Here is a 24,003-nt window from a genome sequence, read left to right as displayed (position 1 = left end):
GAATGAATCTAGACATGTAGAACAGGCCAAATTTATCACATTTGTGCAACAAGCATGTTGGATGAGTCTGTCAAATCTTGATAATTCAACACTTAATTCAAGATTTGTGACTGGATTTAATTCTCGAATGTTACATCTATTAGAATTTATTGCCTCAGCTTGAGTATTTTGTATTCAAAAATGATCAAATCCTGAGATTTAGCTCCATATCTATGAATGGTAAATTATCAGAATCTTCTCAATTTTGATATAATGAGTTTCAGCTTGAATAACTTGATTTCTGATAGTTTTTATACATATATCGATAAGATGACCCAACACCATTTCTTTTTATGTGGGATTTAAGGATTTATATTTGTGGAAATTGACCATAATATCAAAAAAATTAATTCGGAAAATTATGAGTTCTTGAAATCTAATTAAAGAAAACGCATCGTCCAATAGTCGAGTAATTAAAATTGCCAGGTTTTTGAGAGAAAACTTAAACGGAATAGAAGATTTATATTACGCTTTACAAAGAAATTATATTTCTTAAACATTTATATTCAATTTTTCAGTGTAACGACTGATATTGAATTTTTCAATACACCGATTCATTTTTTTATTTTACCCTGAAATAATATTTTAGTTCTCTTGTAACTATGCCTAGAAAATTTTGATTTATCACAATTTCTCAGTGATGATTTCAATAATCCTTTCAAAGTTGTAGTTAAAAATAAAGATCAATATTTCACACCTCCTTCGTTTCTTTTTAAAATTATTGAAACAAAGAAATAACACAAATCTTATCGTGCTTGAAATTAGAAACGGATTTTTATTATTTTAGAATGCTGAGAAGCACTCTGACCTTTAGTCATTTGCTATCTAAGGGTATTATCAATCACTATGAGCCAACAGTTACTGGCAACACATTAACATTTAGCACAGCTGAAGATACAAGGGTTGATAGTGATAAAATAAACAAATTATTAAGGGATCATCAAATCACTACGATTGTTTATGATATTGACTCAACCACAAACTATCTTTCGGTCTTAAAGCCATACTTAAAATATGTTCAAAAACTAGAAATCAAAAAATATAGTTCTACTGAACTTGATTTATCAAATTATGGATGCGAATACCTCACTTCAATTACAATCCCAGATTCCATTACAACAATTTCCTCTGGCTGCTTTCAATCATTTGCAATCACAAGTATTGATCTCAAAAATGTTAAAACAATTAGATCCAATGCTTTTTCATCATGTTATAAACTTGAGAAAATTGTTGCAAGCCATGTGACTTCAATCAGTAGTTCTTTTGCCAAAAATTGCTATTCATTGAGTTCAATAACAACAGGCGTATTAACATCAATTGGTTCAAGTGCATTTTATAATTGCCACAAACTAAAATCAATAGAAATCAGCTCAGTTACTGAAATTGGTTCTGAGGCATTTTACCGTGCAGGTATTAAATCTGTTACGATTCCTTCATCATGCACAAGGATAGAATCTTCGGCTTTTGAAGAATCTGCTCTTGAATCAATTTCTTTCAGTGAAAGAACTGAAGATTTGGTAATTTCTAATGAAGTCTTTGCCAAAACATATATTACAAGTGTTACAATTCCAAAGCAAGTAACATTGGGTAGTTCTATATTCGATTCTTGTGGAAAGTTGGAAAAAATCAATATTGATGAAAGCATAACTACAATCCCAGCAGGCTTTGCACATATGTGCATATCTCTTAAATCCGTTGTTGCAAAGGGTATTACATCTGTTTCTACTTCTGCATTTGAATTATGCATCAATTTGCAGTCAGCAACACTTGGATCAGTAACAACATTTAACTCAAAATGTTTCATGTATTGCACAAATCTTTCAATGTCCTTTAATGAATCACTTGAAATTACATTCAGTGATAGTTGTTTTGCATTCTGTGATAACATAAAGTTAACCAATGTACCAAAAGAATGGACAATCAACAATAATGCATTTTTAGGATGTGGCGGCATTTCTACCCTCAAAATTAATGCAACATTGAGCCAATCATCCTTCAAAGGCTGCAGAGAACTTACAAGTGTAGAGCTTCTTGAAAATGTTGAAACAGTTCCATCCTCATGCTTCGGGAATTGTTCTGCATTAACAAGTCTTAAATTCACAAAGAATCTTAAGAATATAAATTCTTATGCATTTTCATTCACAGGTTTGACAGGATCATATAATTTCTCAAGCATAGAATTATCATCAAACGCTTTTGATAGCACACAAATTGAGGAAGTAATTATTGGAAAAACAGATTATCATACATTCTTCAATTGCACAAATCTGAAAACAGTGAAAATTGATACTGATGGTTTCACTCCACAGTCATTCATCAATTGCTCTGAATTTGATATCAAATTAGAAGAAAATGCCGAAAGGCTTAAATTTGATAATAATATCTTATACTATTATTATAAATCAACTACAAGTGACTTTACAGAGAAAAAATTATTGGCTGTACTCCCAAATTATGAATCAAAATCAATGACTATATCTGAGTATGATAGCATCAATGCATATGCATTTTCCCTTAGCGATAGACCCAGAGAGTTAATTATCGATGGATTAATGATCACCTTGAAAGCAAATACTATTAAAGAATCAAATATTAGACGTCTGGAAATAAAGAATTTCAATGGAGTTAATATCCCATCTAGTGCATTCCAAGATGCGTATAACCTCCAGGAAGTTATCATCGCAGAAGGAATTGTCGCAATTGATAGTTTGGCCTTTTCCGACTGCTATAGATTAAAGAGCATTGAATTATCATCAACATTGAGATCTATAGGACCAAAAGCATTTTGGAATTGCTATAATTTGAAATATATTGACCTTTCAAATGTTGATATAATTCTTGCAGGCGCTTTTCTTAAATGCGAATCTCTTTACAGTGTTACATTCTCGAACAAATTAACTTCGATCAATAATCAAGCCTTTAGAAATACTTACATTAAGAATCTTGTTATTCCTGCTTCTGTTTTGGTAATTTCGGACTCTGCATTTTCATATTGCAATAATTTGAAAAGGATTGAATATGAATCAGGAATCCTTGAAATCGGTTCAATCGGGTCGAATTGTCCTAATCTAAAGAAAATTATTATTCCAGACACTGTTAGATTTATTACTTCTAATGCATTTAATGGTTATCCAAATCTTGATGTTGAAATTGATTCTTCAAATCCATACTTTGAAGCACAAGATCACGCCATCATTGAAAAATCGACACAAAACGTTATTGCATCATATGGTACTCTTCCAAAAGTTTATGAAGTTCCAGAAGGAGTTATTAACGTCGAATCATTATCAAGGAATCAACCAGTTGAAAATATTCAATCTGGTTCAGTTTCAACTGGAATATCAGCTGCAATTGTTAAATATCCAAGTTCCAATAAAGGTTCAACTGATTTTGCAATTAATTCGTGCTCTGATTCTTATGCAGATCAATTATCAAATGAAATTCAATCTAATGGTGATTGCAGCAAGAAGCTTCCTGACTATTACTACTGGAGATTCCACCGTGGAATGACTCCAGCAGAAATTGCTCTCACAGTTATTTTAGTTCTCATTGCAGTAGCTGCAATTGTATTAGTAATCATCTATTTTACATTAATAAAGAAAAAGAAAGTTGAAGCTGACCAAGAACCATAAAAATTTATAGTAAACATTTGGTAAATAATACAGTTTTCTTTTTTTTTTAAATAAATTCAAACACTGAAATATTATTGGAATAATGTAATTACCACAGGTATCATACATACGAAAGAATAATTTCACTAAAAGATTTCGACTTTGATTTTGATTCTAAAATCATTTCTTATTGAGCAATTAATTTTCAAAAATAAAGGATAGAACAGCCACTTATATATGGGAGTTATAATGATGCCAATATTTATATGTTCATCATGATTTTTAATGACAAGACTGTCATGTAGAATTTTAAACTGGTAAAGGTTCAAGAGCGGGTCGCCTTATTTTTTTATTTATTTAAATTAATAAAGACTCTTCTTTTCATATTATACTTGAAATCGTTGAGAAACATATTTCACACACTTTGTATGTATATTGAATTAATTCAGAAATTCTGTCTCAAAATTTTTGAATCATCAACACAATAAATTGAATGACCGCTAGGTTTCATTCAATTAAAAATTGTACTAAACATTATGTTATGCAAGATATTGCGAAAAATTTTTGATAACTTGTAAAAAAAGTGTAAACTTCAGAATACACAATAATATGTTATTTGGATACTATATCTAATTACAAATATTATTGCCACTCAAAAAATCACGATTTCAATTTTTCTCGAAATCTAGCATTGAAATGCATATTAATTTTACTAAATATAAGCATTATATTATATGCTAATGGACTTTTTGCAAAGTTAGTAGTTAAACATGTATATATATATTCCTCCAAAGTTCTTTCAATTTCATTGAAAGGGAGGAAAATGAAGAGATTCTAAAGAGAAAAACCAAAAAGCAGTCTCTAATGATATAACATGAAAACTATATTATTGTGCAAGACAATATCAACATTTTTCAAGAGATAAAAATCTGATAAAAAATTTGATAAATATATTTATGATATTTTAAGCATAACAGGGAATTTTAAAAATTCTGAGATATAAACTTTATTTCTATAAGTTCTGAAATGTGACAAAGTGAAATATAAAATATATATAACATTATTACTGAGCATTTTCAAGTACTTCCTCTTCTTCCTCTTCAACAAGTTCTTCGAAGTCACTTGCGTCGACGAAATCGACTTCTTCCTCTTCGCCAGCAAGTTCATCAAGATTATCTTGAAATTCTGCTTGGTTGAGGTTGTAGATTTCACCGTATTCACCAGCCTTGAGACGGCGCTTAAGTTCTTCTTGAACTGAATATTCGACATGAGCAACGTTGAGAGCACGTTGTTCTCTTGTAGCATTACGACGTTCTATCTTCTTCTTAATAGGAAGTGACTTAACTTGTCCTTCTTTCTTACGCATTTCACGCATATTTTGTAAAGTTTCTAAAAGACGACCATATCTGAATTTAACTTTCTCAATAAGCCATGCATCCCAGTACTGCATTTCGTATTCTATGATTTTGTACGCTTCTTCTGGATTTTCGGGTAATTCGATTTTTTGCCACATTTTACTAGGCATATGAGCTCTTTCAGCAGTTTTTGTTTTAAGTATAAGCTTACCTTTTTCGAGCATGACTGTGCCATACTGTGAGTTTGCAAGTGAACAAGATTTTCTATCACAAATGCCTGTGACGTTGTCTTCGTTCCTGCAGAAAATGAGGGTATCTGTTTTAACTCTAAAACAACAGTTCTCGAACTTTAATATTTCCCAAACAAGCGAATCTGCTGTTCCACACGCCATTTTGGTCCTTTGAAGAGAATCACAAAATTTGAGACACTAATTTTTTATCTAAAATCTTCTTGATTTTTCATCATAAAAAGATACTATGACTTGCATATAATAATTTTGTTCCGAGAATTTTAGGATAAATCATTTCCCAATTTTTCCCAAAATTCAATCAATTGTTTCCATCATCGACTCTTCATTTAAACACTTGGTAAGGTTATGCTGACATGATCATCACTCACAAATTTCATATAGCATTATAATAACATAAATTAAATGGTATCTTCATGAAAATTTTGGAGATTTGAGGTCATTCTCTGGGTAGAAAGGTATTAAATTTTTATGACACGGCTAAAGATAAGATTTGAACAAATTACATTTTTGATGAACTCAATTGAGAGAGAAATTGGTAATAGAATATATCTACATTTGCTCATCTTTCGCAAAAAGAGTTCCAAATTTGTTGTTGAATAACATTTTCCTTCGGTGAACTCATATTCAGGAATTATTCTTTTTATATCATATAAGAGAATAATTTTCTAGTCAAGAATAGTAAGCAAATTAGACTAACAATAAATTAGTATTTAATTAACAATAAGAATGTAAATAAAAAATGAAATTATTTGCCTTTGACGTATCTTGCATGAATCATCTTGTTTTCTTCTAAGAAACGTGCAATATGATCCGAAGTCCATTGTTGCCAGTAGTATACAGATGATCTTCTTGCAGGATTTGCTGGAGAAATGCTAACTTTAGGACCGTTGTCGTTACTTTCATCGGATAACTCGCATTGAGTGCAGTGACCACTTATTTCTGCTTCAATTGCTTCTATTGGGTTCCTTGCAACAGCCGCGATACTTTCAACGAGTTCCTTTTGAGCAGCGAACTGGAGAACGCCAGTCTTGATATCCTCAATATGGAAGTCTTCGACATAGCGTGGTATCAATGAAAAATTCGGAAGAGTTACCTTGAAATTATGATTTGAAATTTCTGGAGTTAAGTGGACATTAAGGTTCATTGGTTGAATAGGAACAAGCGTAGATCGAATATGCAAAGCAACTTGTGACAAAGGTATTTCATTCAAATCAATTTTAATTCCTAAACCTTTATCGCAATGAAGAACTCCATCTTTGATTAAATCGTTTTCAAGAGCATAAGAGCTAACTGCACGTATAACAGAAGCTAACGTAGCTTGATGCATTTTAACAATTGGGAATAAATTTTCTGGAACTTGGTAGTAGGTAACTGGGAAATCAGGATAAAGTATGATAGAAACTTCTAGATGGAATGATATATCATTTGGAAGAACAATTTCGATTGAATCCGTTTCAAGTGTATCTGCATTTCGTGTCCATTCTTTATGGATGCCATTGATTTCAAATATAATTTTATCAAAGTACTGAGAAATTATATAAGGTGTGGTATCTTCGTATATTGTGAATAAAAATCTAAAAATGTTTTCGACGCATTGTTCTAATCTAATTGAAATAATGGCCTTGATTGGATTAGCATTTAGTCTATCACCAAGTGCAAAGGATTGTTGTTCATTGTATAAACGACGTTTAATGAATGATAAAAAATTAAGTTGATAAGCTGCAATTTCGCAGGAGTCCTTAAGCACATCAAATCTGTTTTTGATGGCTTGATTTTGAAATGCTAGATCTTCTTCTAATGGCTCAAGAATTTGAGACAGCATTCGAAAAAGAAAAATAAAACAAAAAAATTACAAAAATATAGATTATTCATGAATGATTAATGTGTCTGCTTTTAGATCTATCATAGAATATGGATTAATAGCACAAATATGTTTATTTGCAGGTCAAAGAATCGAATATTAATTACCTCGAAATCACTCTTGTATTTTTCTTCCATTCTTCGTTTATTAGTCATCGATTATCTACATAGTCTAAATCCATTACCAAAATCAAGAAAGCATCATTACGATTTTGTGGATATAACTTTAAAACGACTTTTCTATTATTATGATAACAGCTATCTTTAGGCTTAGCGTGGCTGCATTATTATATGTTCAAATAAATCACAAAGTGTCACTTTTATTTGAATTTAATTTGAGAGGAAAACGATTATCTTCCGTTAGTACTCCCATAGATGTCGGCGCTTCCCATCAAAATTTATATCAGGACGCGTCCAACAACAGACTTTGCGGGAGAAAACATTAAAATATTAGATGATCATCAAACAGTTGCAGTAAATATCGACAAATCAGATCCATTAAATTTCTTGAACACTCCAGAATGTAATTATTCCTTTAAATTCCACAGTATTCTTCATAACGTTAGTCAAGAAATTGTTTTTGAAGAAGCAGCTCGTGAAATTGTTGATTCTTTCATTCAAGGCTATAATGGCTGCATTTTCTCATTTGGCCAACGTGGAGCCGGTAAAACATTTACTATGTTTGGTGGAATTCGTCACTTCAAATATCGTGGCATCGTTCCAAGAGCAATTTCATACATTTTCACAGAACTAGAGAAATTCAAGACAATCCAATTCACACTTACAATGCAATACTGCCAAATCTTCAATGATATCATATACGATCTTCTCAGTGATGATAACAAAGAAATGCAAATTGCAGAAGACGAAGAAGGCAATCCATACATACAAAACCTTTCAGAGCATAAAGTCACTGATGTCCATACTGCACTTACAAAGCTTCTTGATGGAGATTCTAAACTTCATCTCGCTGAACATAAATTTGGCAGAGCTGTTCATCGCAGTCATGCAGTTTTCATTCTTGATTTAGTAGGCAGGAAAGGTACTCGCATGACACACTCTCGTCTTCTTCTCCTAGATTTAGCAGCAGCCGAAGAAGCCGGAGATTGTGCATACGTTAACAAATCTATTTCATATCTACAGCAATTAGTCGTTTCTATTATCTCCAAGGATACAAAGCATCTTCCTTTCCGCCGTTCGAAGCTTACATATTTACTTCGAGATGCAATTGGCGGAAATTGCAGGACATCAATCATCGCAAATGTCTGGCCTGAGAAGCAGAACAACAGGGAAACCATTTCTACGTTCCAATTTGCAAATGAACTCAGTAAAGTACATAATGATGCGAAAGTTAACACAATGGAGCCATTAGAGCTTAGAATAGAGCGTCTCCAAGAAGAACTCGAAATACTTGAAGCCGAGCAAGAGCTTCAAAGCGAATTGGCCGGAAATATCAAAGTTGATGGCCTCAAACAAGAAGACGAACAGCACGTGGCCGACCAAGTTGCTCTCTATTTGAATGATGAAATCGACAACCTCCCGCTCCAAAGCGTTGCCCACATAAAAGCGATATTTGCCGAAATCAAAAAGCGCTACATCGACATTCCAAATGCCATTATGCGTGAAGTTGGCAAGAACTTCACCCTCACAGAGCGTGTAAAGAACGTCAAAGCTCCAAAAGACGTCGGAACAATTGATGGCGCCGGTTTCTCCATTGGCGTTGCTCCAAGCCAAGATCGTCCCTGCAACATTCGCACCGTCGCGAAGATGGACCGCGGTGGCAACCAGTCAGGCGGAAGGGCCGATAACCCTGCTGTTCCCACGAAAGAACAACTTTTCGAAATTTACAAGTTGAGGGATGGAAAACAGCAAGCCACAGAGCTCATTGAAGCCAAGCACACCACGAAATCACTCGTACAACAGAAGAAAGAGACTGTCGAGAAGGTCAATACCCTCCAAGAGCAAATCGTCAGTCTCGGAAAGGAAATCGACCAAAAGGGAATTCGCCAGGCTAAAAGACTGTTTGAAGCTGATGCTGCTCTCCTTGAAGAGGAGCTCAAACAGAAACAGGCTTATAAGGATGGATACGCGGCAATACAGAAGATACAGGCTGAAATCGATGGATTGAAAGAGAAATGCGGATCAATTAGAACTGCAATTCTCAGCTCTTTCGAGGAATGGTACAATAAATGGCTTAATAACGAGTTGTACACTGAACCAATTGTTCCGCCAAACAAAGAGGCTGACGCTGGACAGAATGGAAAAGAATCTGCTGCTTCAAAGGCAAAGAAAGGAAAAGAACCGGTAAAACCTGTAAAGAAACCTCCGCCAAGAAAGCCGGGCAAATAAAAATTAAATTAAATTGCTTTTTGTTTATCAAAGTAAACACTTAAAAAAAAGTTCTACTATTTCTTTTTGTTGCAATATGAAGTGCGGTTTTTCCAATATTAGTTTTTTTTTTCATTGATATTTGCACCATGTGAAATAAGAAGTTCGGCTATATCTTTGTGATTATTTTCTGCTGCAATGTAAAGAGCAGTGTTTCCTTCATTATCTTTTTCATTGAAAGAAATGGAAAATAGGCACAAGCTTAATTAATGATAACTCTGCAAAATAAGAATATCTTTTATGTTTACTTGCAAATGATGCCACAGAGGGAATTTGAAGAAAATTATTATCTTGTTCTAATTCTTTTTGTAAAATATACTCTTTGAACTGATCAATTTGATCATGCATAAATATAAATTCAATTAAATCCTCCATATAGAATTCTAAATGCGAAATTTCCTCGATGTTACAACCAATATGCTCGAGTATATTGATATAATTCTTTCCAGAAGCATAATTGTATTGAAATACCAAGAGAATAATCTTTGTTAGCTGCTTGACTGAAAGTTGATATTTTGAAATAAAATGCTTGCAATTGAATTGCACATATCTTCAATAGATTCATTAAATTTTATGCGGAAGAGCTTTTGAGACGACTCTATAAAGTCTGCATATTGCTTTAAATAGTCAGAGCTCATAAAAAAAGTTAATGTTGGATTCCGACAAAATTGTCGCATTTTGGAGGAAGATTTTTTAATGTATATTTTTCTTATTAAATTTCAACAATGAGGTGGTTCGGAATCATCCATAAAAAGAAGTTTAGTTCCTACGAATATTGACCAACAAAAAGTGACAATTTTTTTGATGGCAGAAAATCCAATTTCTTTACATAACATATCAGCTCCTCACCAAGACGACGATTTTAAAGGAATATTCTCGCACATTTTTAATCTTACTGGAGGGAAAAATCCCTCGGATTTGAATTTAATTTCAATTATTCCTTCAGACACAATTAATTCAAACGTTGCACATATAATAGAAAGTAACTTTAGAAGTCATTGGTTTTCATTTAGAGAAAACCCATGGGTTACAATAGATTTCAAAGAAGTTAGTGTAAAACTTTCAGGATATACACTTAAAACATACTCTGGTGGTGAAAACTATGGCCACATGAGATCTTGGGATCTTGAAGTAAGTAACGACAACACAAATTGGATTAATATTCACAGTGTAAGAGATTCTAATGATCTAAATGCAGACAGCGTTCATAAATACTATGATGTTACATCAGATGACTATTTTCGTTTTGTTAGACTGAAAATGTTCGGTCGTAACGGAGCTGGTTCAGATTTCATGGTCGTGAGATGCATAGAATTGTTTGGCTCAACAAACTAATTACAATTTTTCTGAGAAAATTTATTTTTGAAAAAATTGAAAAAAATTATTAAAAAATCTGACCAACTCAATGCCAAAATCATTAAAATGAATACGATCTTTTAACTGTTATCACAAAATGACCAACTTTACATCATTATTTGGTGAATTTTATTATTATCTTTTTAATTTGTTACTAAACTACCTTATATTATTCCAAATATTTATAATTTTTCATATAGCACATATAAAGTAGGTTTTGAATTATATTTTTTTTTTTTTTTGCTCTTATTTGTCATATGTAATTCATCCATAGGATTCATAAAATAGTTATTAAAGCTATGTTTGTAACGCTATTGTTTATAGTTGAACTCATATTATGCTAATTCTATAAAAAACACCCTTAATAATTTGTGAATTATTAAAAGAATAATGTTTCTTTTATACTGCATATCAACCAACACGTAACACTAATAGTCAATCAAAATATTTTCGATGAATCAGTATTCATTATGCTGTAAAGGATGCGATGATATATGACTGATCAGTATGTACCAAGAGTATTTAAAAATGTAATATAGAAGAGAGATAAAGGGTGAATTTGCTCAGAGATTTGACACTCAAATAATTTAAAATCATAAAATTTTAAACGTGCATGACTAAGCGACAGACAAAACAGATCAAGGATAGATTAGACAGAATTTTAAAGAAGCTGGATGATCAAGATGATGATGAACCATTTATTTCATCATCAGATCAAGAAAGCGACTCAGAAATACACATAAACAAACACGATCTAAGTGAAATAAGTGAAATATCATCAATTGAATCAATTAACATAGATTCTATACTTGAACCACAACCTAAAAGAGTACCAGAAGCAAAAATTTCAAATTCGAAAATTTCAAAAATTCCAGTTAGATCAAAAATAGAAGAAAAAAACCTTCCAAGACCATCGATACGTGAACAGAAACCATTACATCCAGTTGTTGCATACAGTCAGAGTGCAAAACAATATGCAACTAAACCCGAAAGACCTGTTAACTTTTTTGCAGTTGATTACTCTCAATTTGAGCATGCTATTGTCTGTATTTACAAAGGAATTGATTTTCCTCGCCCAAGACAAGGTGAAAGAAGTACTTATGTTTTAATGAGGCTTCATGATCAAATTCAGGAACTTGTTACGCCTATATCTTTCGATTCACATGAAGCAATTTACAATGCTGGATTCAAACTTGATACTTTAGGTTTAGATTTCGAAAATTTCACACCAGTTATTGAAGTTTATGATTTCCATGGAGAAAACGACAAAGAACTTATTGGTGTAGGTTACATACAACTGCAGATTGCTAAAAAGCAAGATAGAATATGCACTGTTTTGCATGATTCCTGGGTAAATATTTATACACTGAAATCCCACATTAAATGCGGTAAAGTACTTATGACATTTATATTCTACGATAATGAGGACGATATCAAAGGAATGATCAAAAACCCAACAGAAAGTCAAGAAAAAGTTGAAAAAACTGTTGAACAACCAATCAAACAACCAGTTCAAGAGAGGCCTGTGAAGAAAGAATCCATGGCTGTTCAGGCCGAAGTTGTAGACATCCCATCGGAGACAGATGACAACTTATTCGCTTCAGATGATTTTGAAATTCCGATAAGGCAAGAAAAAGCATGGAAAAGTAGAGTTTGGCAAGGACAGGAGCGAAAAGCAGAAGCTGTGGGCAAAGAAAATGCACTTGATGAATCTTTTTCAAGTGAAGTTTCAACAAAAAGCTTTCATAAGAGAAAACCAGCAAAACCAAATATTCAAAGTAAAATTCGATTTGTTACAGAGATAAACGATTCTGATGATGAAGTTGAAAATAAAACAGATGGACAACAAAATTCAGAATCGAGTATGATATCGAACTCAAGCAGTTTCTTTACTAAAAGGAAATCCAAAGCCCAAAAGGTCAATGAACAACCTAAATCTCAGTATGCTAGCTATGCAGATTATGGATTATGGAGCTAAATATGCATTGGTTAATAAAAAAATGTATGAAATTGTTGGTCTTTAAAAATTGTTATTATTTAACTTTAGAAAAGTTATTCTATTTTTTAGAAAAAATAATAAAAATTTTATTAACAATATATTTCGCTAAAATAAGACGAAATAAATCAATTCTTGAAATAATGTAACTACTCTGGCTCGGTATGTTGTGATGTGAAAAATACAATAGCGTATTGAAGAACATCTTGTGGTTTATCTTTCAAAAGAGCAACCATGAATTCACTAATCATATCATGAAGCTCTGGATGTTTCCTCAGATATTTCTCATTATCTATTCTAATACGGTCGAGCTTTTCTTCGGAAACTTCCATTTTGAACGAAAAAAATAACGTACAAAAATGTTAAAAGAAATGCAAATAAGGATATTGCTTATTAGGTATATGCATTTCAAATTTTTAAAATCAGAAACTCAATAAATACAAAAATTGGGGAAAAATTACAGCTTTAGTCTCCATATGGATCTGAGTACCGGCAAAATATATTATGAAAGCTGTTCAAATAGAGAAAATGAGAAGTGATTGCCTACATGAAAAGTTTTGAATTAAATTCTCAGTGTTGATCAATAAAAATCAAATATTTGCACGAATGATATTGTTTTTATTCCATTTACTAGGTTTAGTTAGATTTCTAATCCTAGTTTTTTATTTTTGCACGTAGAAGTGATTCCACCATGACCCCCATCCATGGAGGTTAGAATTCATACTAGAAATGCAGTGTCCAATGGTAATGTTACCCCTTATATTACTTTAAAAATCTATCACTTTTTGGTCTCAATTGTATTCGAAATGAATATGAAATATGATGTTATCTAGTATTTTTTATAATATATCAATGACCATCAAAAATTATAAATAAATGTTTATTAAATATATCGCAATATAAGAATTCATAAATAAATTTTGAATATCAAGGAGAAATATTTGATTCCAAGAAAGAGGACAAGGAAAGAAAGATATATTTATCAAGGGTATATCGAATTTAAACTGTAATAAGCTTTGCAAACATGAATTTAGGCCAATAAATTTGATAATATTGATATTATAAAATCAATGAAATTCGATAAGCTTTGTGTTATACATAGTTGAGAATTTTCCTATTTGATATAAAATCAAATAGGACTGATAATTATTGGAAAAAATGATTTAAAATGCACATGTATTGGGGATCTGTAGCTGAAATTTTGAATTAAGTTGAGTAAATATTGATTGTAGCATTGTAAGACATCGGAAAATCATATATTTTTTAAAAATCTGGATTAAATTAAGGTGAAATCTCTAATTATTGTCATTTTTGTTTGGAGATTATCAAAGTTGTGGCAGAGTTAGAGGTATGCCTTTGGAAAATTACGGGATATTTCAAATACTGGTGCGCTCAGAGGATGAAAAAAATTGTTTCATTAAAATTGAGAAGGAAATTTAACGTACAATAATATAATTGATACTTACATTATGCTCATTATATGGGTTAAATTTCAAATTACCCTTGTCAGACGATAACGATTATTTTTCAATATAATAATCGTTCTTGAAAAAAGGTAACCCAAATGAATTGTATTTAAATCGTATGTACATTCTATTTCATCAAAAAAATTTACCCTTTTCTCTCATATTTTTGGTAGAAACACTTCTTTGCACGTTTATAAATTTTTTATAGAGGAAAACAATATCAATGAATAAGTTTGATATGGACGAGGAAATGAGAACAATAGAAGTTAAAAAGACAGAATTCTGCATTGTCTTCTGGATTGGATTACTTTTAATGCCAATTTCTATTGTATTTTGGGTCGGATTTCTCAAAAAGATGGATATCGTAAATTTCGACTCATATACAATGTCAACAGAGCCAGATAGTATCAATAATGGCAATGCACAAAATGATAACATTCTTCTTTTCAATCAAACACAATTCGTTCTTAATTACGTTTCAGATTCTGGAGTTGAAGAATATATATTTGCCCCAGTATGGTATAAAATTTCAAGATCTACTAACTACTTACTTCCTAGTTTACTTCATTATATTTTATTCATCAAAAAGGGTAGTAGATCAGGTCAAAATTCATACTTCACACGCAATTTCACATTACCTTCTTCATACTCTACACTTGCATACAATATTACTTGGAATTCTTCACGAACAAATAATCAAATATCACAAGACTTCGTTTTTCCTATTTATAGAACGCTTGTTGACCAGAACGACCCTTATATAGTAACTAGAGAAAGACTTACAAAAATCAAAATGTTCAGAACACCTGGTGTTGAAGATACTCCTATGTCTGAAGAAGGTTTAGTTGTTGAATATACTGATTATACTGTAACATCATCATATAATGTACTCATGGAAATATATGACTCCGAGGGCATGGTTAACTATTCTTTTCCTGGATTAGAGGATTATACTATTGCTGGTATTTCCATTATTCTGCTTTTCATTGGTTTAATCATGGTTTTGATTTTCTTGTGGCATTGGTGGAGTGTCAAATATATTATTATTCAAAATGTTATTAAGAAATGCACAACTCACCAAAGATATTACTAACTTGATTATAGGTCATATGCTTATATTATTCCCTTATCTGTTTTTGTATTATATTTACAATAAAATTTGTTTTTTGTGTTTATTTTAAAATTGATACAAGCATTGTTCATAAATTATGCTGCAATTACAATTTATGCTTTAAAACCATATATTTTGAGATCATGATATAATCAAACTATAACTTCGGTGATCTTAACAATATTGCGAGAAATATGAATATTAGAACTTGTAAGTTAACTATACAATATCACACTTTTAAAATATTTCCAAGTTTGATCATTATATAGCCAATCATATATCAAGAAAATGTTGATATACTATCCATTACCTAGATAGAATGTCCTTCTCTTCGAAATCTAAAAACATTAATGAAATATAGAAATTATGAATATTTGTGAATAATTTTTAAATATTTGGTCATACCATTCATTAGACTTTTCAGAAATTGTTGTGTTCATCATTTTTTACATATATGATATTTTTCTTCCATGTCATAATTAAATTTTTTTATGCTTGATCAAGAAATTAAACCAAATGAATACAGTGAATTACGAAATATGTATAAAGACACCATCGATTTGTATAATACATTATACCAGTTAAAAACGAAAAATGAAGAAGATTTAAACTCAATTTACAAAAAGATCAAAACAATTTTGATAAATTCGAGGACATATTCTCCCAAACGCATTATTAGAGATATTTTAAGCATAATTGAATATAATAATCGCTATATGAAGTCATACTTGAAACTTGCCAAACTTATATATGATGATTATCATGTTACAAAAGTCAAAAATGCATGGGATATTTCTAAATACCTATTTTACAAAGAATATGGAATTAGAATAGACTATCCTAGTGTTTGCGAATACGCTCCTTTTTCAAATCTCGATATTCATGAAGAAAATTCAATTTACAGAATAATTATGGATAATGACAAAGAAAGTTTCATCTCATATACGGCACAAGAAGGTTTTAATAAATATCGAAGAATTGAGAACTTTTTATTTCCAATTTCAATCGAAGGATATACATTACTTGAATTATGTTGTTATTATGGATCAGTTGATTGTTTCAAGTTTTTGAGATCGGAATTTAACTCAGTAATAACTCAACAATGTCTAGAGGTATCATTTTTAGGCGGAAACCCAGAAATCATTAGCGAATGTTTGAAATATAAAACACCAAATAAAGAATGCATGAAATATGCAATAATTTCACACAACATCGATTTTGTTACATTCTTGATAAATGAATACAATATAAAGATTGATTTACATTTTTGCATAGAATATAAAAATCTTGAATCATTTTTAGTTTATTTCGATCAAACTAATAATATTAACAAGTGCTTCTTATATTCAACAAATTTTAATATTCCATCACTTAGCGAATATTTCCTTTCACTTGGTGCAAATATCAATGAAAAAAATATGGATGGTGATGAAGGAACAGCTCTTCAAATCGCAGTAACAAATAACTGTAAAAAATTAATCAATCTTCTTCTTTCACACGGTATAAATGTTAATGAAAAAAATTATTATGCAAACACAGCTCTACATATTGCAGTAATTTTCAAAAGAAAAGAAATCATCGAACAACTTATTTCACATGGTGTAAATATCAATGAAAAAGATAGACGTGGAAGAACGAGTCTACATATTGCTGTAGGCAAAAATAATAATAAAATAGTGGATCTTCTTGTTTCACATTGTGTAAATATCAATGAAAAAGATAATGATGGAGATACCGCTCTTCATATAGCGGCATATAAAACTAAGGAAATAGTCGAACTCCTTATTTCACATGGTGCAAATATTAATGAAAAAGATAGACATGGAAGATCTGCTCTTCATATTGCAGCATCAAGTTTTAATAAAGAAATAGTCGAACTCCTTATTTCACATGGTGCAAATGTCCATGAAAAAGATAACGATGGAAGAACAGCTCTTCATATTGCAGCATCAAATATTAATAAAGAAATTACCGAACTCCTTATTTCACATGGTGCAAATATCAATGAAAAAGATCAATGGGGGTCTACTGCTCTTCATATTGCTACATGTTATGGTAGTAAAGAAATCATTGAGCTTCTTCTTTCACATGGAGCAAATATTAATGAGCAAGATATATATGGAACAACTGCCCTTCATATTGCAGCAGAAAATAATTGTAAAGAAACCATCATACTTCTTCTTTCACATGGAGCAAATGGTTGGCATTCCATGTGGTTTTTAAAATCATTATGCTGGATAAACTAGATTAATTAAATCAAAATCTGCTTCTAGTTTAAATGACAATTAATGATTTGTTATCATCTAATTTTAGTATCTTTCCTCCATATTTGAATGTCTCAGAAAGTTAATATTAACCTACTTTCTTATAATTTAATAAAGTTTGATTTATGATTTGTGATTTTTAAATTCTACAATTTTTTACAAGTATTGATAATATTCATATAAATTAATTGGAGTTAAAACCCCATTCAAATATAAAAATTATCAATGGTACTGCCATGTATAACTCAATCATCTCTCAGTCAGAGAATCTAAACATTACATGAATTACCCTAATATTATGTGTGTAAAAAATACAGCTGTAAGAATTCTAATTTGTTATTGTTTTTATAGGCGATATTAGAAAGTAAATGCGTCATTAGGGTACACTTACGCCCTAATGGAACGACCTTCAATACAAATGTTTAAGGTCAATTTTTAATGAATCAAAGTCAGATGTGCGTAAGTGCAGGCATTATAAAAAAAAGTTAAATAAAATCAAACATGCATAACAATATTTTTATAATTTACAAAAATAATACAATATTTAGTTTCACTTGAAACGGGAGAGAATTGATTCCGCATATACCCTGTTCTCAGAACTTTCAGAAATTTCAGAAAGTACTGAATAAAGTTCTTCATCTCCATAAATTGAGTCCAAAACAATTGTTTCGTTGTTTGTTTCTGCAACTCTTAAGATCATATTTAATATAATCAGAGAAGAATCGCATTCTTTATCCGACATCAATGGTAAATGGTCAGATAATATACTTAAGAAATCTTTTTCAAGAATTTGGACTTTAAATTTCAAAGGTGAGTTCAGAAATATACGAAGCAATGCACTGACTGCACAAAGTCTATTTTGCAAAGCTTTGTCTTCAATAATTTTGAAGAGTTTTTCAATAATATTATTTTGAATCAAAATTTCTGTTCCTTGCTGACCTCCGAATTCAGCAAGATCCCCAATGATGTCAATAGCATATGAAAGAGTACAAGCATCATCACTCTGAAGGCCAAATAATATGAAATAAATCAAATTTGTCTGGATGATCGATCTCAATGGGTTTTGTGTCTTAAAAGTAATCTCTCTCAATATTAATAGCATCATATCGTTTGTTTGTGCATCTTCTGCAGGTTTCTGGAAAATTAAATAAAAATCCTGATATTCGACCAAATCAAAGCATAATTCGGTGGATTGTTTAAGAGCAAAGTAAATGAACCTTAAGCATTCGAATCTGAGCTGTCCATCTGAGTCATATCCAAGTCTTATTACTTTTTGTATTGTTGGTAGTATTTTCTCTTGCAGGGACTGGTATTTGAGGAAGGTTGTCAAAAACATAATAGACTGATCATCATTAATTGTTGATTCAAAGTCATATTGTTTGCTATACTGAAAAATAGTGGTTGCTGCTTCTTCATCGGTTGAAGCGAGTAGTCCTACAATGTTGTATGCATAAGAAAGTGGAAAACATTGCATAATTGGTTCTAATCTTTGAGGAACTAAAAATAGTTCATTTGTAAACTCTTCTCTGTAGCCAATTATCAATTCTATCGCATGAAGATAATTGATCATCAATGTTTCATTGTTTTGTTCTCTCGCTGAATTTAATAATTGAATTAAATAGTCTGCTTGCTCTTCGTTGATAACAAAACGATGAGTTTTGCAGAATTCTCCAAAGTTATTCATCCGATCTTCTATAGGAATTGATTGATCACCCAAACGATTTAATAACTTGTTGTGTACTTCAAAATCAGTCGAGATTTCTCGGCACTGGTTATCATTTTGTTGATTTTGTCGATCTCGCAATCTAAATATGGCATTAGTGCCGGGATCTTGCATACACAAAAATTTATGAGATTGAATACTTCTGAATTTTTTGATCAAAATCTTGAGGAAAGAATATGCAAGAGAAGTAGAAAATATGACTGAAAAGGGTGAATTTGCTTGATGCAAAATGGTTTTGGATGGAATTAAGCAATTTTGTTCTATTCTGAATTAAATTAGAAGAACTGTTGTTATATCTTATAAAAGCATACGTAACTCAGAGATTTGGATTCAATTCTTTGTCATAGATATAAATACAAAAGATAAAATTATGGGTAATTGTGAATATGAGCCTAATTCACATAATAATAATGATAAATCATTTATAAGTTATTATTTACTAGGACACGTGTTTTGGAATTATTAAATAATCACAAATATCAAAAGAAAAAACAGATTTAACTCGAAAAAATGATTTTTTTTAAAACGATAAAAAATTGAGAACCCATAAAAGTAATCAGAAATTTATTTAATTTTTGAGGCCTTGTAAAATCAATCCAATTTTGGGTGAAGCAAAAAGAGTTGTTATATCAATAACTCTAATCGAATTAAAAATGTTTTCATTCACTATCTTTTTCTATTTGAATTTTCTGAGTATAAAATTACATTTATGAGAAAGCTCATTGAAAAATTCAAATGTGATTTTCATAAAATATCACATTACTTATATAGATAATGTTTTATCGATATAATATAAATAAAATAACGTTCCCTTTTCAATCTTAAAATCAAAATAAATGATTAAATCCTTACTAATGAAGCACATAAAATAATATTTTCTTTAAATAAAATGGTTGAATAAACTAATCGTTCAAATTAATTCAAAATAAATTTTATTCCAATGAAAATCATATATTCACTATCAACTTTTTAATTGCCCTTAAAATCTTATTTAAATTTACTCTATCAATTGTGGGCCATAACCGTTTTTTTCTATGATTTACAATCGAAGTTTTGTGAATGATTTGCCGGTTGTTTGTAGTCATTTTTTTTAACCATGGAAGGTGTTAAGTCTACATCAATCGCTCTCGAATCAACAGAAACAAAACCATTCAACAAGACATTCACCGCAAAACCAGCAGATATCGCAAAAAGATTAAACAGACCATCGTGTCCAATTACTACAAAAGAAATTTTGTTCCACCTACCACACAGCCAGTTGCTGTCCTTTTTAAATCATCGTCAATCAGTTCTCTTGTTTCTACTAACAAGAAATCGATTCCGATTGTTATGAACTCCGCATAATTTGTTTTTTTTTTAAAATGTTAGTACTATCGTCTTTTTAATTGATTTATTTTTTATCACAGCATTGCTGTATAGTTTTTTCCTGCCCGATATTTTCATTCCAGGCAATCATTTTTTTTTATTTTTTATTCGTTTTTTATGAAACTCCTCATTTCTATTTTTCAGATCATATTTTAGTTAGAGACGAACATGTTTCTTCTATTTTTTCTCGGTTCCCCGTCGCATATTTCCAACGATTATTCATATTTTAGATTTAAGAGTTTTAATGCGCAATCATAGGAAAACCAACTAACACCTTCTCAAAACCATACGATTTGCATGATTTTCAGTCTTATATCCTCCTGATTTCGATTTCTTCCCAAAAGACAGGAATTTTCAAGATTTTCGAGATCTAATAACAGAAAAATCAAAAGCCACACGCACGCTTTTCTATTTTGCTGCATAATGAAAAGCGGTTTCGATTTCGGATTTATCTTCATCTATATTTCCGTAGCTCTTACTTCATAGAAACACCGATAATTTACATTGAAAGAGTTTTGAGCTTCAATCTACAATATCTTTTGATTTTAATTCCCAAATTTTCTAAAATACCATCACATCATCGTTATATGCTATGATCCAACCATTCACATATTAACTACTTATTGTTCTTTGCATATAATATAATGAAAATTATTCAAAGTTTATTTTCTGGATTAAATCATTACTATATTAAGCACAAAGATCCAAATACAAGCCTTACTTTTAGTTCAATCATAAGATGGTCATATAGAACATGAATAAGAATGGAATCGATTGAATTTGCGCTCGATGGGCAATTTCAGAACAAACACAAAGAGTTTCCTGAGTGTTAATATTTTTAATTCCTCTTTCCGCGAGAGAAATTTTTTTAGGTGTTTGCCGTTTATAAAAAGAATTCGATGATGATATAACTTTACAACACGTAAACTTCTCAATATCGTATAAACATTAGATGAGCGTCGCCGGAGAAGTTGAGGACGAATACGCCGTATTTTTCGATCAAGATGTCCCTATTGAGAACAGACTTGATGAATCACCCGAGGAAGCAGAAAGAGATGAACCAGGAGAAGAATATACTAATTTTTCAATCGTTGTAAGCCTCAAACAAACAAAAGATGAGGTTGAAGCAATTAAAATCCAATTGTACTCAAAGGATGTATTGAGCTTCCTTTATGAGGGCGAAATGCCAAAAGAAGATTTCGAAACCTTCAAAGCTGAGCAAGAATTAGATATCGATTTCAATGACTTCCCGAATGTACTCCAAGAAGTTCTCGGCCAGATTAACGAGGATATCGAAGAGAATGGCTACAATGCTCGCCTTCTTTCAGGCGGTGAGAACGAATGCCGATTAATCATTAAGCAGGATCTTGACCTTTGCACAACCGAAATATTTAATATCAAGCTTCTTGGTGCTGATGCTGAGAGAATCAGAAAAGTCAGCCAGGAACGTTACAACGAGCTTAGCAAGCGCGACAACAACTTAAGAATCCAATACAAGGACCTCATTAAGAGGATCAGACGTCAGGATCCAAAGATTTTACAAGACTTCAAGCTTAATTCACAAATAGAATGAAATCAACTTTAAATACGAGAACATTTGGTAAATAATTTAGGTGTCCATTTATTAAAAATTATACTTTATGAATTACTATTTCATTTTTACACATTATACTTTTTTATCATATTTTTATTTGAACCAAAAATGATATCATCAATCTTCGAATGAGTAAAATATCAAGAATGAGATATCAACATGTAAGAATTTGAATTGGATATGATGTATTCACTATAAAATAAACTTTTATTTAATATTCAGACCTTATATTGTAAAACTATTCAGCACACATATTAACAAACATAGACATGATACATTTTGTCCATTAATATGGCTCTAATTCATTGTTTAAATTTCAATTCATTCGATAAATATGTCAACACTCAAAATCAACAAGAAAATTACACATCAAATTTTGAGATAACATTACATCTAATGAGTTTCATCCAGTTATAGTTTATAATTTTTTTTTCAAAATGCTTGACGGAGTTTTATCGATTGCACGGGACGGAACACAAAAATTAGAAGAACAAACAAAGATCCAAGCAAAAATACAGTCTATGCTTGAACATCAGCAGAATATCATGGAAGATGTCTATAGAGATCTTGGAGATTTTAAAGAGATTCAAAAAAGACTTGATGAAGTCGATGAACTTAATAATGTTATCGACATAAACATCCAAAACCATAGAAAATTCCTTACAGATCTTTTAAATAAACAACCGAAATCACAAAATTCACAAATTAGTGATTTGATTGCAAGTTTAATTCTAAATATCCAAGATGCAGTCATCGAAATGGGATTTGCACATACAGAAAAAGGAGAATATGAAGTTGAAATTTCGGAACTTCTTACAATAGAAGATGACATAAAATCAACTATTGACTCGCTAACAGAGAAAGGATTATACTTAGAATCATCAGATGACAGACTTCTTCGTCAACAAAAATATCAGCGACATATCAAGAAACTCTACGATTTCATTCAAGAAGAAGCTAAGAAATGATATCTTGTATCTTGCATAGTGCGTATGTAAATCTTTATCCAATGAAATTGAATGATCATTGGAAGGAGTCAATATATATCTCAGAACTTTCCCCAAAGTTCATTAATGTATAATATTATGTTTATATTTAATAAAATCAATATATAATATTATTCTATTATAAACACATAAATTTTATCTTTCATATACTCTTAATGAAACAATAATATTAAACAGGCTAAATTTCATTTGAATTCTGCTATACTCTTCCTTGGTTTATCTGGGATAAATCAAGCTAGTAGAGAATAAATATAACCAATCAATGTTTTATGCTTTCATAAAGACTAACCCTCTATTCACTGTCTACTCTCTAGCAAAGCATCCTCGAAATATTAGGATTTTTAATCAATTGCTCAATCAATGGAACTAATTTTTACACCTTTATTTTTATCGGCATGTTGTATCGATAAGATTGAATGAAAAATGATCGATGTCACTTTTGAAAATGCTGTTGTTTTTGATTTTTTTACATGTAAAGGATTTTTCACAGATAGTTGATATCCATTGTCTATTTAATAATTACACTTCGAAAGGAATCGGAAAATGGTGCAATATCTCCTGAAATTTCAATATCCAATGTTGGAATTCCATCTTTTATCGGAATTCAAAAGAAATGC

General features: G+C 30.9%; 12 protein-coding genes and 1 pseudogene across 13 annotated transcripts; 9 read left to right on the top strand and 4 right to left on the bottom strand.

Annotated features, from left to right (window-relative positions):
* Nucleotides 1-827: 827 nt before the first annotated feature.
* Nucleotides 828-3,671, top strand: TVAGG3_0515990 (leucine-rich repeats (6 copies)-containing protein; the record flags this gene model as incomplete). Its single annotated transcript, XM_001320628.1, has 1 exon — nucleotides 828-3,671. The coding sequence occupies one exon, from the start codon at nucleotides 828-830 to the stop codon at nucleotides 3,669-3,671; it is 2,844 nt and encodes a 947-aa protein (XP_001320663.1).
* A 941-nt stretch (nucleotides 3,672-4,612) lies between these two features.
* TVAGG3_0515980 (maturation of LSU-rRNA) lies at nucleotides 4,613-5,414 on the bottom strand (the record flags this gene model as incomplete). The annotated part of the gene is made up of 1 exon (XM_001320629.1): nucleotides 4,714-5,397. One exon carries the CDS (start codon nucleotides 5,395-5,397, stop codon nucleotides 4,714-4,716), a length of 684 nt encoding a protein of 227 aa, XP_001320664.1.
* A 555-nt stretch (nucleotides 5,415-5,969) lies between these two features.
* TVAGG3_0515970 (SWIB/MDM2 domain family) lies at nucleotides 5,970-7,078 on the bottom strand (the record flags this gene model as incomplete). The annotated part of the gene is made up of 1 exon (XM_001320630.2): nucleotides 6,002-7,078. The coding sequence occupies one exon, from the start codon at nucleotides 7,076-7,078 to the stop codon at nucleotides 6,002-6,004; it is 1,077 nt and encodes a 358-aa protein (XP_001320665.1).
* Nucleotides 7,079-7,482: 404 nt separating this feature from the next.
* TVAGG3_0515960 (microtubule motor protein) lies at nucleotides 7,483-9,466 on the top strand (the record flags this gene model as incomplete). The annotated part of the gene is made up of 1 exon (XM_001320631.1): nucleotides 7,492-9,465. One exon carries the CDS (start codon nucleotides 7,492-7,494, stop codon nucleotides 9,463-9,465), a length of 1,974 nt encoding a protein of 657 aa, XP_001320666.1.
* A 622-nt stretch (nucleotides 9,467-10,088) lies between these two features.
* TVAGG3_0515950 (uncharacterized protein) lies at nucleotides 10,089-11,054 on the top strand (the record flags this gene model as incomplete). Its single annotated transcript, XM_001320632.2, has 1 exon — nucleotides 10,309-10,839. One exon carries the CDS (start codon nucleotides 10,309-10,311, stop codon nucleotides 10,837-10,839), a length of 531 nt encoding a protein of 176 aa, XP_001320667.1.
* Nucleotides 11,055-11,461: 407 nt separating this feature from the next.
* TVAGG3_0515940 (C2 domain (calcium/lipid-binding domain, CaLB) family) lies at nucleotides 11,462-12,873 on the top strand (the record flags this gene model as incomplete). The annotated part of the gene is made up of 1 exon (XM_001320633.1): nucleotides 11,474-12,838. One exon carries the CDS (start codon nucleotides 11,474-11,476, stop codon nucleotides 12,836-12,838), a length of 1,365 nt encoding a protein of 454 aa, XP_001320668.1.
* A 132-nt stretch (nucleotides 12,874-13,005) lies between these two features.
* TVAGG3_0515930 (Dimerization-anchoring domain of cAMP-dependent PK regulatory subunit family) lies at nucleotides 13,006-13,188 on the bottom strand (the record flags this gene model as incomplete). The annotated part of the gene is made up of 1 exon (XM_001320634.1): nucleotides 13,006-13,188. One exon carries the CDS (start codon nucleotides 13,186-13,188, stop codon nucleotides 13,006-13,008), a length of 183 nt encoding a protein of 60 aa, XP_001320669.1.
* Nucleotides 13,189-14,508: 1,320 nt separating this feature from the next.
* Nucleotides 14,509-15,445, top strand: TVAGG3_0515920 (uncharacterized protein; the record flags this gene model as incomplete). Its single annotated transcript, XM_001320635.1, has 1 exon — nucleotides 14,561-15,415. The coding sequence occupies one exon, from the start codon at nucleotides 14,561-14,563 to the stop codon at nucleotides 15,413-15,415; it is 855 nt and encodes a 284-aa protein (XP_001320670.1).
* A 479-nt stretch (nucleotides 15,446-15,924) lies between these two features.
* Nucleotides 15,925-17,679, top strand: TVAGG3_0515910 (cyclin-dependent kinase inhibitor 2C-related family; the record flags this gene model as incomplete). Its single annotated transcript, XM_001320636.1, has 1 exon — nucleotides 15,925-17,679. The coding sequence occupies one exon, from the start codon at nucleotides 15,925-15,927 to the stop codon at nucleotides 17,677-17,679; it is 1,755 nt and encodes a 584-aa protein (XP_001320671.1).
* A 368-nt stretch (nucleotides 17,680-18,047) lies between these two features.
* Nucleotides 18,048-19,910, bottom strand: TVAGG3_0515900 (armadillo (ARM) repeat-containing protein family; the record flags this gene model as incomplete). The annotated part of the gene is made up of 1 exon (XM_001320637.2): nucleotides 18,248-19,534. One exon carries the CDS (start codon nucleotides 19,532-19,534, stop codon nucleotides 18,248-18,250), a length of 1,287 nt encoding a protein of 428 aa, XP_001320672.2.
* Nucleotides 19,911-20,487: 577 nt separating this feature from the next.
* On the top strand, nucleotides 20,488-21,493 carry TVAGG3_0515890 (annotated as a pseudogene). Its single transcript has one exon — nucleotides 20,517-20,764. A coding segment is annotated over exon 1 (248 nt).
* A 192-nt stretch (nucleotides 21,494-21,685) lies between these two features.
* Nucleotides 21,686-22,448, top strand: TVAGG3_0515880 (assembly abnormal protein 6-related family; the record flags this gene model as incomplete). Its single annotated transcript, XM_001320638.2, has 1 exon — nucleotides 21,738-22,358. One exon carries the CDS (start codon nucleotides 21,738-21,740, stop codon nucleotides 22,356-22,358), a length of 621 nt encoding a protein of 206 aa, XP_001320673.1.
* Nucleotides 22,449-22,816: 368 nt separating this feature from the next.
* On the top strand, nucleotides 22,817-23,515 carry TVAGG3_0515870 (uncharacterized protein; the record flags this gene model as incomplete). Its single annotated transcript, XM_001320639.1, has 1 exon — nucleotides 22,817-23,347. The coding sequence occupies one exon, from the start codon at nucleotides 22,817-22,819 to the stop codon at nucleotides 23,345-23,347; it is 531 nt and encodes a 176-aa protein (XP_001320674.1).
* Between the last annotated feature and the right edge of the window lie 488 nt (nucleotides 23,516-24,003).

The sequence above is a fragment of the Trichomonas vaginalis genome, chromosome II (genome assembly GCF_026262505.1).
Source record: "Trichomonas vaginalis G3 chromosome II, whole genome shotgun sequence".
Lineage (NCBI taxonomy): Eukaryota > Parabasalia > Trichomonadida > Trichomonadidae > Trichomonas > Trichomonas vaginalis.
This window is presented reverse-complemented; position numbering and strand designations above follow the sequence as displayed.